The sequence below is a fragment of the Candoia aspera genome, chromosome 1 (assembly GCF_035149785.1).
Source record: "Candoia aspera isolate rCanAsp1 chromosome 1, rCanAsp1.hap2, whole genome shotgun sequence".
In the NCBI taxonomy this organism is placed as follows: Eukaryota; Metazoa; Chordata; class Lepidosauria; order Squamata; family Boidae; genus Candoia; species Candoia aspera.
The window spans coordinates 238,554,791-238,567,630 of record NC_086153.1 but is presented as its reverse complement, the minus strand read 5'-3'; the positions used below and the strand labels follow the sequence as shown (position 1 = coordinate 238,567,630).

The window sequence follows — 12,840 nt, the reverse complement described above, 5'->3', positions numbered from 1 at the left end:
TACAAATTTGAAGCCAGCTGAAGCACCTCACATAGCAAGCCACTATTAGAATCATCACAGTGGCCTCCTGACAAAAGGTCACTTCCAATTGGCAAGGTGACCATATACACTGTGATTTCAGTGGGAGTTGGCTTGAACTTGTAAGGACTATACTAATAGCAGTCCACCGCTTTCTTGATAAAGGGCTGGCAGGCCTTTAGAGGAGACTCACAGCTAAATTCCTTTCCATCATGCTTAATGTTTACCTTGAAATCAGTATAAAGTACTTGCATTCTTTTGTTTATTAGCTAATGTTGTAAAGCAAGCAAAGAAAGCAAACATCAGTGCAGCCAACACTTCCTCCTCCTTGGGCAAAGGCTCCATGCGTTAAAAACCCCAGCACACGATGTGTCAAAACATGCTATATCAATGGCACGCATTTGGATAGCGCTTTCAAGATTCAAAATGTTTTATAAGCATTATTCTTGCAACTAGCCTGTTGGGTAAATCAGCATTATTTTTCATATTTCAGACAGGAAAACTGAAAAAGCACATTTGTGGCAGAGATGTGATTTCACCCAGGGCCTTCTTTCTCCTAGTCTCAGTCTTCCTGGCATACTGAAATCCTAAATGTTTCAAGTTTCCTTGTTTTTCCCCCAATAACACTGAAACATCCATTTTGCTCTTCCTGCAATGCAAATTGTAAAGCTAGTATGGAATCACAACAGATGTCCAACTGTGGAGTTCTTGGTGCTGAGCTTGGTTGTCTGCTTGCAGACATTTCATTACCCAGCTAGGTAACATCACCTAGTTGGGTAATGAAATGTCTTCAAGAAACAACCAAGCTCAGAGAGCACCAAGAACTCCACAGTTCAACCCCTGAACTACAGATATTCTCTTCTATTGGAACATGTCCAACTGTAATAATTTGGTATTATTATCCTATGAGGAATGTACTCTACAAAAGCAGCATAGGCTGGCAGAATGACTGTAGGCAAGTACGGAACACTAGAGTATTACTCAAAGCTTTGTCTGGCTACAAAGTGGTGGGGAAATGGCACAGCAGAGGAATGACTTGGGCAGATCTCTGGACAGTTACACCTATAACTCATTAAAAGTACACTGCTACCTTGAAAACCAACTTTTAGAATAGGGTTGCACTTGGCCAAATAAACTCAACAAGAACAGGATGCTACTGTAACTATATGGTTATATAAGATGCCACATTCTTAGGTACAGCTTCATTTCTACAAAACAAGAGACATAACTTTTCATACCTCATGCAAAGGCACCAAAAACTCTGAAATGGGAAACCAGTAAGATATAATAATTGAAATGCTTGCAGCCTGAAGAGGGCATGGCATAATAGTAACTGTATTCGTTTACAATTACAGATGTCAGAGAAGGGGCATAAAAGCAAGGATGTGGATTTGTCTAAGGGAGTGAGTGTCTTCAATAACCTAGAATGAGTATGATTTGAAGGGGGGATTGTGTTTCTAAAATGCACGTCCAGGGCCTATTTGCTATATAGGCTGTTTCACTAAGCGATACATTAGTGATGATAAACAAGCAGCAACACTATTTTTATGCTTTCAGATAATTACTTTACCTCTTTGTATTCATTTCCAACCAAATACGCAATTAGGAGAAATAAATCTGGGATTTACATTATTCTCTTGCTAAAATGGGATGGAAGAAATGATAACATTAAGCAAGATTATTAGGGAGCCAAATGTCAGAAGAGAGCAGAGAATCATTTGATGCTGTTATCCACAGTGGGAGAAAAGAGTTTGAAAGGAGAAATGGTAATGGTAATATTGCATTGGAAAAAATAATGAAATCATTCAAGGAAAGAGGGAAGGAGATCTGAAGTGATCCATTCAACTAAATCTACTCTGAGCCTTCTCAGAGAGCATGTAGCAGTAAGCGCACGCGCACACAAACACACACACGCGTGCGCGAACAGAAGAACAACAGAATCCTGTAATACCTTAAAGACTACCAATACATGAGGACACCCAAGTTTTTGTCGGCTAAGATCCATCATGTTTCTATGTATAATAACTTCTGGGACAGAATTTTCATTGTGGAGTCCTTGGTGCTCTCTGAGCCTTGTTGTTTTCTTGCAGACATTTGGCAACATCTTAAGTGCGAAAAAGAATTTTCATTTCAACCACCTGCTCCTGTTCAACTGCTCCTGTTAATTTATCATAAAATGTAACACCAAGTGCTACAACTAACACTGACCCTGAGCCATCCTTCACAAGCATCTTCAGCAAGCCATTAGGAATGAGATATTTCTAAATACATCGAACTCAAAGAGTATTTGCTGTTGCTTCAGAAAAAGGAACAATTTGTTTAATCTGTTCTCTGTGGCCATGGCCATCCATGTCTGCAATCTTTTGTAGTGATCTGTGGTCACATGACTTTATTTACGGAAATAAAGCCTACGGAGATATCAAACAAATTTTGGATTCCGATGCTAAGGTTATGAAGACGTCTGACTGGCTGGTAGACAGATTCCTCTGCTATGTGCTTGAGGGCTGGACTAGATAACATTCCCTGACTTGGGGGCCTCCACAGATGCTGGGAATACACTACTCAGAATTCTCAGGAAGCTACTAAAATCAACAGCCAGGTTTGCTGGGAATTCTAGGACTTATATTCTGGAACATCTGAACAGTATTGGCGGGGGGGGGCACTTTTTCCTGTAATGCTGATGCACTTAAGTTCATGATTTAAAAGCATGGAAAAGTATGAGCGTTCAACAAAGGATATCTTCTGATCCTGACTAAATATATGGGAAATAACTCCCTGCTTCATACTAGCAGTGTACTGTTACTGTACTCGGCTCTTTCTTGAATTACATACAGTTTCTTATGTCAAGTTTCTTGCTTTGAATATTCCATCATCATTTGGCAACTATAGGAACGTTACATGAACATTCTTAGAGGACTGGCATCTAATTCCCACTGGATATTTTCAGTTGTATGAGCAGCAAGACAACTGATGGCATCTCATCACTATTCTTTATGCCAAGTTTCTCCAACTCTAGGCCCTTTGGTTGCATTGGATGGTAACTGCCACAGCCAACAACTACTGTATGTTGGGTATGAATATGAGAGTTGAAATCCAATGTAACCAAATGGCAGAGTTTTGAAGAAGGCCCTAGTTTGCAAACAGGTACCATCATTCCACCTTTCTGCATAAACGAATGAAGGAAAAAGTATGCCTAATACTTTTTTTATTTTCTGTAGTAATGAACTAACTAATGAGCTAATAGGGAATGGATCCATTTTCAGACTGCTGTTTCAGACTGAATTCTTTGAATTATAGCAGCTCAAAGAGAATGATCTTACATCTTCTTTCTGTTAATCTTTCTTTAACGTGGAGTGCTGATTGGTATTTTAAGGCAGATTCCACATCTTTAGTTTTGACAGCAGTTATAACATCCCATTTTAAGACTTCTGTAATAATAACATATTGAGCATGTTTCAGCTTTCTATTTGTGGTGGTTTCTGCTGGAAAAGTTGTAAGGGGAAACAAGGGAAAAGGGCCAGCAAACAGCTTTCTGTTTACTAGCTTGCGATGACATAATGAGGACCACATGTAAAGTTGATTATGTGCTATTAAGTCATTTTCGACTCCCAGCAACCACACAGATAGATCTCCATGATGATCTATTCCTATCCTGGTCTTTCAGGTCTTCATTCATCACCACTGTAACTGAGCCCATCCACTTTGCCGGTTGTCCTCTTCTTTTTCCTTCCCCCTTTCCCAGCATTATAGACTTCTCAAGACAGCTCGGTCTTTGCATAATGCATCCAAAGTAGGATAATTTGAGCCTGGTCATTGGTGCCTCGAGTGAGAACTCTGGGTTGATTTGATCAATGATCCATTTGTATGAGCAATATAACATAATGCCACAGCAAGAGCATCATCTGATAAGGTTCTGAGAGCCACATTGACCATGAAGAATTATCATAACTCCAAATGGAATGTCCAGAGTGGAATGGATTGTTTACATATAAAAATAAATCCAGAGATCTAGACATATTCCCCTGCTAGAAAAATTGAGAGGGCAAAATGATCAGTAGATACTGTACAATATTACTCCTTTAGCCTTGCTAAAAGTTTACCTTACATTCAGGGAAGGGAAGTGTTGCTAATATGACAGAAAAAGCAGCAGTGAGCTTCTCATATAAAACTCTAATTATTCTGAAGTATTTCCTCCCAGACTTGAACTTGCCAAGAATATAATGGATTTCCCTTCAGTGTCCTTTCATTTTGGTTCAAAACAGAAGTCAGTAAGCAGAGAAGTTGCTTTATTTATTCATGGTCTACATTAACATTTATTCAGCTGGCAGCTGTGCACTGAAAGAGGTAGAAACCTGAGAGCTACCTGCTGGATCTGTAAGGCTACAGATCTTTCAGCAAGTATGTGGTGAATCTTCTAGAATATGGGGCTTAACACATGAGAAGCTTGGGTGTTTGTTGCCAAAGGCAAAGAGCATTCAGTACCCTAATGACCTCAAGGGAAGACAAGGAACATTTGTGGCCAGCAAAGGCCAACTCATTCATTCGTGCAAGTAGGAAGAAGGGTCATTCATCAGCTCCTGTTACTACTATGGGAGCAGCTACTGAAGAGATTGTGTTATTGTATTTCTGCATCCTGCAGCATCAGTACCTTGGATACTTCAATAAATAGCCATGAAGCTACTAAGGCCACTCCTAAGTTCACTCAGCAGAGATGAATTTTGAATCAGGGGATTCCTGGTTCCCAGCTGAGTCTCTCAGGGCTCATCTACAACAGCAATGCACTTTCCTCTCATCCTTGAGGTGGAAGGAAAGCGTGACAACAGAAAACCTGCTCTCTCCACAGCCTACATTTTAATGCCTCTTAGCAATGAGGCTGGTAGTGTTGCTGCCTACATATAGCTCAATGCAAGGTAGTTTTAGGGCAACAGTTGGTGAGTTTCCCATCAAGCACTGCGTCACCAGCAGACAACACACAGAAGACAACACTACATGGGAGACTAGAGGATGGGAAGAGAGGGGAGGTCAAGGTTGTGTGCTACACATCCTAGACCGATAGCAAAAGCTACCAACACACGCAGGATCCACCAAACTCCTGCAACCTGTGCTAGTGGGGAGGGAGGGGGAGATGGGTTGAAACCAAGAAGAGATGTGTGTTCCTGAATGGACTCCCACTTGTTCTTCCTGACAGAGGAGGCTTCATGTCAAGCTGCTCACTGGGAGGAGCAGAAGCCACCGAGATCTCTCTCTCACCCACTCCATTGTCCCACTGCTAGAAGGCTGGTGGGCATGAAGATGGATTCTCCTGTCACTCAGCAGACGTGATTCCCTCCACACGTCTGAGTGAGTCTGGTCACTTTCACGCCCCCTTCCCACTTTGCAGTGGGAGAACTCTTCAAGCCTAGGCTGGGACAAAGTAGCTCCTTGTATGGAAAGCCCCTTCCTTACCAACTAACTTGAATTAGGAGGGTCTGCTGCCACATATTATAGCTGATGTTGGAAGTCCTGGAGAATGTGCAACCTTACACCTGTCAAAGTAACGTACCTCATACTGAATGCAACATGGTTTCTTCCCCAGAGATACTGCCTATGGAGCAAAATGTGTATTTCCTCCAAACGATCCACTTCTTTGCATAAAAGAATGTCTACTGCTGCTACAGCAGGGAAAACAGTACTTTCAAGCTGGAACAGCTTGGATTGGCTTCAGCATCCCTCAGCAGCAAGCTATGTATGAGATAGAGACTCCATTGTAAGGACATGGTAAGCAGGCTGTGTGCCTGAGCCCTTAGCCACTGTGATAGATAGATAGATAGACAGACAGACAGACAGACAGACGCCCCTGCACCAGTGCATTATCTCTGTCTTTTGTTTAGTTGTGTATCAATCCATTATTATTTCGTAACCTAATCACTTTGGTGATTTTCAAACAGATTTAAATACCTTTCAGGGATCTTGCTTTGTTTTAGAATTAAGCGTAACCCAAAAAGTGCCTTCCAGTTGTGCAAAAAGTAATTGCTTTATCTTTATCCGGTATTTTAACATGCACACACATTTAAGACCTTATATAATATAATGTCAGTTCTGTACCAGTGTGGTACATGTTCATGATAGTTAAAGGAAGAAAACTTCCAGAATGTTCAGCACAGGCATCTGCAGGCTTATCTACCATCCTTCCAAGGCACATCGACGATTTTGTCCAGCCGATTACAGAATTAGTAATTTTGCTATTTTTGCTAAGCTTGGCATTGCATTAACCACCTCGCAGTCCAGATAATATACTATTACAATTCATTTTGCGTGCCATCAGGTCCTTGGCATGAATGCTATCTAGTCTTGGCAACTTAAGTATACTATTTGTCTCTAACTTCCTGCTACTTTCTTGCATCAACCTCAGCCAGAATTTCTGCTTGTAAAAGAATTTATTGATATTTTTAATCAGAGATTTAAGTCAACTACATTAATCAAAATAATCTATGTTTTAGCGATTTATCTGGCAGATTTCTTAACACTTTTTAGCATTTAAATCAATGGCTTTTTACATCCCTCTCTCCTCAAGACAGTTTTGCACAGAGTTTGTCAAGCTGTTCTAGCTGTCTTTTTCAGTTTCTTTTTGACACTATTAATCTTTGGTTTTATATAAACTAAAACTGTTTATAGTCAGTCCCTGGAACACACAGGAATACATTATGTAATGAAAATGAAAGTAATTCAAAGACTGGGAATTTGCAGCCTCTTTCCTTCTGCTTCTTTTTCTCAAATTCCTTGAAAGCTTCCCAAGATGATGACCTGATACGTGCCCAGCCTAAGCTTCTACCTTCAAAGATACCATAGGGAGAAAAGGTCAAGCGGCTCATAGTTGCCAGTCAGACTGGCTGAGATTAGTGCACTTAAAAGATGTCTCCTACTTATTTTTTTCCAGTAATTTGGATAGAACATAATGGTAAAGGTCTCTATTAGAAATAATCTGAGCATTCTATGAAAGTTTCATAGAAGATGGTCAAATGTTCATGGACTGTTGTACTACTAGTCTTAATCTACAAATAATCACAGAATAACATGGACAGGAAGGTATCCCCTTCCTGTTTATGTTATTCTGTGATTATTTTGTATTACTTTTGTTTTTATTTGCATTGTCTTTTTATATAGCCATCTCTTGTACTCATCTTGAATTAGCAACAGTACAGTTTCCAAAGGTATCACTGGATGTGTCAAATAGCAAACACAGCGATGAGACTTCAAGGGGACAAGGGACCCTTGGGTAAAAGTGTTGCTTTCCAAACTAAGTTCTGAGCTCCCCAGTAAAGACAGCCATTTATGACAATGAAATCTCAGATCAAGGTCACTTCACTGTGCAAACAAACAAACAAACAAACAAAACCTTGATGTACATCAGATGATATCGGCATCATTTCATACTGTACAGGAGAAGGCAACGGTAAACCACTCCTGCATTTTACAAAAAAACTACATAGAGAGACGACATAAAGTGACGCAATATAATGCCAGATGAGGGGTCCCTCAGGTCAGATGGTGCTCAATATACTACTGAGGAAGAGCTGAGGATCTTTCAGAGGACTAATGGTGTTTACAATGTGGCTAGATTAAAGCCTTAAGGATGTCTAGTTGCTGATGTTGCCATGCAAGAAAAAAAGTCCAAAGCTGCAAAGACCAGTTACACTGGGAATGGGGAATGTGTAAGAAGCATGAACGTGGGAAAGCTCAACAGTGAAAGATGAAAAGAATCTGCTACCCATTGACATCTTAGGCATCAGCAAATTGAAATGGACTGGAATTGGACATTTTCAGTCAGTAAATCATATTGTTTACTACCCACGATGTGAAAAACACAGAAGGAATTACATTACTTTCACAGTCAGGAAGGATATAGCAAGGAGAATACTTAGGTACAGTGACTGAATAATTTCAAATAGATTTGTGGATAACCCTTTAATATGACAATTATTATACAAGTTTATTCTCCAGCCACTGATGCAGAAAAAGAGGTTGATGAGTTTTATGGTCAAGTTCAATCTAAAATTGACTGAACATGCTAGCAAGGTATGCTGTTTGTGACTGGAGACTGGAATGACAAAGTTTAAAAAATTAAGGAAGAAAATGCAGTTGGACTGCATGGCCTAAGAAACTGAAATGAAGCAGGAAAATGACTTATTAATTTCAAACTGCTCATGTGCAAGTTCCAAGTCAAGCTAAAGTGAAATAACAAAGCCAACTAGTTTCCACAGAAAGATCTTGGCCATATATCCACCATTTTCAAGGAGAACACAAGAATCGCTTTGAAGTCCTGAACCTCACTGATAGGGAATCAGAAGAATTGGGGAATGAAATCAAAGAAGTTGTTAAGAATCAGTGTGAAAAGAGACTACTGAAGACCAAGAAACAAAAGAAGGTAAACTGGATGTCAGAACAAACAATAAAAATTGCCAAGAAGAGAAGCCAGAGATCTCAGGAAGGAAGTTAAGAAGAATTTCAGAAACCTGTCAGAAGAGAAAAGAAGCAGTATTACAATGACATCTATAAAGACACTGAAGATGGAAAGAGCCACAGAAAAAAAAAAAGTCTTCCAGAAGATAGCCAAACTCAGAAGGATATTCCAGCCTTGAACTGGCATGCTAAAGGATGCTATTGGACATAAAGTAACTGATTCAAAGAAGATAAAAGATGGAAGAAATATACTGAAATTCTGTATAGTAGAGATGTCCGCATACAATATACCTTAGAAGATACTCCCAATTTACAACAACCTCTAGTAGTAGAAGATTAAATTAGATCAGCACTCAGGTCATTACGAAGTTGGAGGCAACAGGAATTTATGGATTATTTATAGAAATAGAGCAAGCAACAGAAGAAGAATCTGTAAGGGTTCTAACCAAACTATGCCAGTAAATCTGGAGAACAATGCAGCGGTCAACAGATTGGAAAAGATCAATCTACATACCAATACCAAAGAAAGGAGATTTAACAGAGTGCGCAAACTAATGTGCTTAATTTCACATTGTCACAGCGTGATGGGGTTCTTTTTTGAACTGGAGGTATGTTTTGCAAGGGTGGCAGCTGACAGAGAAAAACATTGTACTTGAGGCTTTTATGCTTTTTTACTATGTACTGTACAGTGATGCTATTTACAACAGGCATTTACAACAGGTATATACAACACAATACTGGTGTTCACCCCGTGTTAGGTTTCCTCCTACGTCTCCCTCCCAGACACTACCCCCCTCTAGCTCTCCTGCTTCCTCCCTTGTTTCTGGGTCTGAGGAGAGAGAGAGAGAATGAAAAGAAAGGAATGGGCTGGATTTACTGTAGTGTGCTCAGTGTGGCTTGACTTTCTCCTGGATCTGCTCAGCCAAATGCCTACTGCTTCTCCACTGGGGGAAGAACCCCTCTCAGGGTCTTCTGCCCAGTCCTTCCCCAGAGACAAGGGCTTCTCCACTGACAGCCAATCTCCTCCTTCCTCTCTTGGGTCTTGGGTGAAGCTGCCACCTGCAGCCAGCCAGGTCCCTCCTTCCCGTTCTTGGGTCTTGAGTGCAGCTCTTATCCCCCTGGGTCTTCCCTTCTTCCAGGGAAGCCACTCCTGGACTTTCTTCTCCCTTCCCAACCAGGAACCAACAACTGTGCTGCACACTTAACTTCCCTCTCCAACTTTTCTCTCCAGCCACTCTGTTCACTGCATGCACAGACTTTTTCTCTCTCTCTCTCCATTTTTTAGGTTAGACCTGCAGCATGTCCCCCAGCAACTGAGGAGGTGGGTGTCCCCCCAAGGTTCTAGTTCCCAGCACCCATGTACTAGGCTGGACTAATGGGACTGCTGACATCTCACCATAACAGCCCTGGCTAGCAGCCAGGTCAGCTCATCAGCCCTTGTGATAGCACAGCTGCCATTCAACACCAGAACTGAACTTCTTGATCCCCTTTTACTCACTCCAATGGCTGGCTCATGCCAGCTGAATAGCAGCCATGCCAGGCCACTAAAACCCATATGCCCCATGCATGTTAGCAAAATAATATTTAGGATCACCCAATGCAAATGAGAGTCCTACATGGAAAGGGAGATGCCAGATAGTCAAGCTGGCTTTAGAAAAGGCTGAGGAACATTACTGCTGATAATTGGGAAAGCCAAAGAATACCAAAAGGAAGTCAGTATGTGCTCATTTCCTTCTCCAACTCATACAGGACTTCCCTTATATACTAGAATGCCTAGGATGACAGGATGATTGAGGGATTGCTGTCTAACAAGTCCAAGACCGCCTCAGAAGCAAACAAGGATGAGAAGACTAAGGGAAAAGGTAATAGAACTCCTGCATCACTGATGTGGAAGGCAAGCTCATACTCATACTGAGTATGAAGGCCCCTAAACTCTCAGGACCTTCCCATCCCTGAAGAACCCTAAGCAATCCATAAACACTTCTCTCCATCCACAGCTTGTCTTGCACCAGTTGTAAAATAAATTGAAGAGGACAATTTATCACAGCCTTCCAATATGGGCAACTTCGAGATGTCTGGATATCAGCTTACAAAATTCTGCAGCCAGCACACTATTACTGAGAATTCTGGAATTGAAGTCCACACATTTGGAAGGCAACCAAGTAGGGAAGGCTGGCTTATCAGAATAAGTTATTGCAGGATAGTAAACATAATACTAAGTGTAAAGATATATTAGATTCTGCCCTCTTCAACTCTTACCTGCACTTGTTTACTTACTGTAAAATTTATATGCCATCAATTAACCTCTTGAGATGTTTTTCAAATAAAACAGTAGAATGCATACATTTTGTTAAGGCTGCACAGAAAAAAAAGAAACGCTACATGCACAGCCCTTAATTGGTACAGCTACAATTCAACTGACATTTTGCATATCAATGGCTTACAGTATCTGGCCACTAGACGTTAGGTCAGTGTTTCTCAGCCTTGGCAGCTTGAAGATGTGTGGACTTCAACTCTCAGAATGAAATTCCTTGCTGGCTGGGGAATTCTGGGAATTGAAGTCCATACACCTTCAAGTTGCCAAGGTTAAGAAACACTGCTTTAGGTTCTTCTGCTTAACTGGCTAGCCAATCCACTCTTTCTCTTGCTTCCTAATGAGTAGGGTTGATCCTCAGCAGTGGCCACTAAGTCTAGCAAAGTTTTTTTGTTAAGTTTCTTACAGTCTCCTTCAGCTATTTGAATGGTACATATGTTAGTTTAAAAAAGAAACACTCTCAATATTTAGCATACATAGTCTTTTCCCACTACAAGGAATAACAGAAATCCTAGAAAAACTAAAACAGCATGTTATTAACATTACTGCATGCTTGCTTTTTTCTAGGATAAAACAAATCAGCCAATATAAAATTATAACAAAAACCCTGATTGCATTTTTAACTTTTGAGTTTTCAAGCACAATATATTCAGCAGGCCTTCAAAACAGAAAAGATGTCCGCCAACTTGCCACTGCACGCAGTTAAAGCAAGCAGTGGTGACTCCTACATCACTAACCTTCCCATTCCTTCATCTAAGGAAGAAAGCTATCCGGAGTATACTGGCTGGGTACAAGCAGTAACCCAGAGCTAGGAAATAGGAGGCAAAACTGCCAGATTTCAGGAACTAAAAGACATGCCAACTGGGCTGATGGGAACAGAGATACAAATTGCTGTGATGGAGGGTAGAAACATTGGTCTAGTTGCAGTGGCAAATGACATGCTCCCACAGAAGCAAAAGTAAGGAGTCTTCTGAGGGGGAGGAAGGGAAAGCTGGTGAGTAAGTCTACCTATAAAGCCTGGTCAGGCCAACTATCTGGAAAAAGTTCAGATTATACCGGAAGATTTCTGGCCATATTAACTGTTGACACAAGATCTGCTTAGAAAACCAACAATGGCAAGTGAAGAGTTGATGATGCACTTTTGTCCAAGAACCCCCTAGAATGCTACAACTTGCAAACTAATAGATTTTTGATTTAACTAATCTTCTGGCAAGTCCTGGCTATAATTCTTGTCGTCATATATGATAGATTAAACCAACCTTCTGCTATGTAGCGGTGCTTTCCAGGGAGCCTGCAACCAACAGAATTCCTAGCAAGCACAGACATTGCACCCAATAAATCACAGTTAGTTACTTAACGGCTTGCACTAGCAGGAGGAGCCAAGTGGGAGTGATTGAGCTGCACTTCATTCTGGAAAGCAGTACAAACTGCTCACTAACCTAGTGTACACAGGGCAACACCAAGATGTTCCACATAGGCACAGCTCTTTAGATCATGTTACTCTTTAAATTCCCCTGAATTTCAGAAGTAGCTGGATGGTCCCTGGCGATGGCTGTTTTTAGAGCTTGTTGCTCTTACTAGCCAGACTCTTGTGGTCCCTTGAGTTATAGCTGAATTGGCTGAATGACCCTGTATTGCAAATGGAAAAGCAATTTTCTTCCAACAGCCCATTGTATGTTATGCTAGCAATCAATAACTCACTTTGAAATGCCAACAAATGATCATACTTCATCATTTTGTAAGTTAACTCTTGCTCTGTTAGATACAAAGTTGGATCCAACCTTCTATGCTTTAACAAGCCTTATTAAGCATGAAATGTTTCAACTGTGGACTTACCATATAAATCTTTTGCACTCATTTTGCCAGCACCATCTGCTTTACCCATGCTGCCACTGGAAAAAGAGAAAGCAGTAAGATGAAACAAGGAGATTTTAATTTCACTTTGAGCAAATTCACTGTTTATTTCAACAGGGATAGGAGTTTAACATCCCGTGAGGAAAACAGGTCATGGAGTCTAAGATATGTAAACTGATCTACTGCACATGACCCAGAGACCTACCAATTGATTT

The 12,840-nt window shown here is 40.8% G+C and overlaps 1 protein-coding gene across 1 annotated transcript in view; it reads right to left on the bottom strand.

Annotated features, from left to right (window-relative positions):
• The window catches only part of EPS8L2 (EPS8 signaling adaptor L2), a 66,759-nt gene that overhangs the window by 53,559 nt on the left and 360 nt on the right, over positions 1-12,840 (bottom strand). Inside the window, exon 2 of the mRNA XM_063289312.1 lies at positions 12,608-12,663. Coding sequence (XP_063145382.1) covers positions 12,608-12,663 — 56 coding nt within the window. The remainder of the gene's footprint in view (positions 1-12,607; positions 12,664-12,840) is intronic.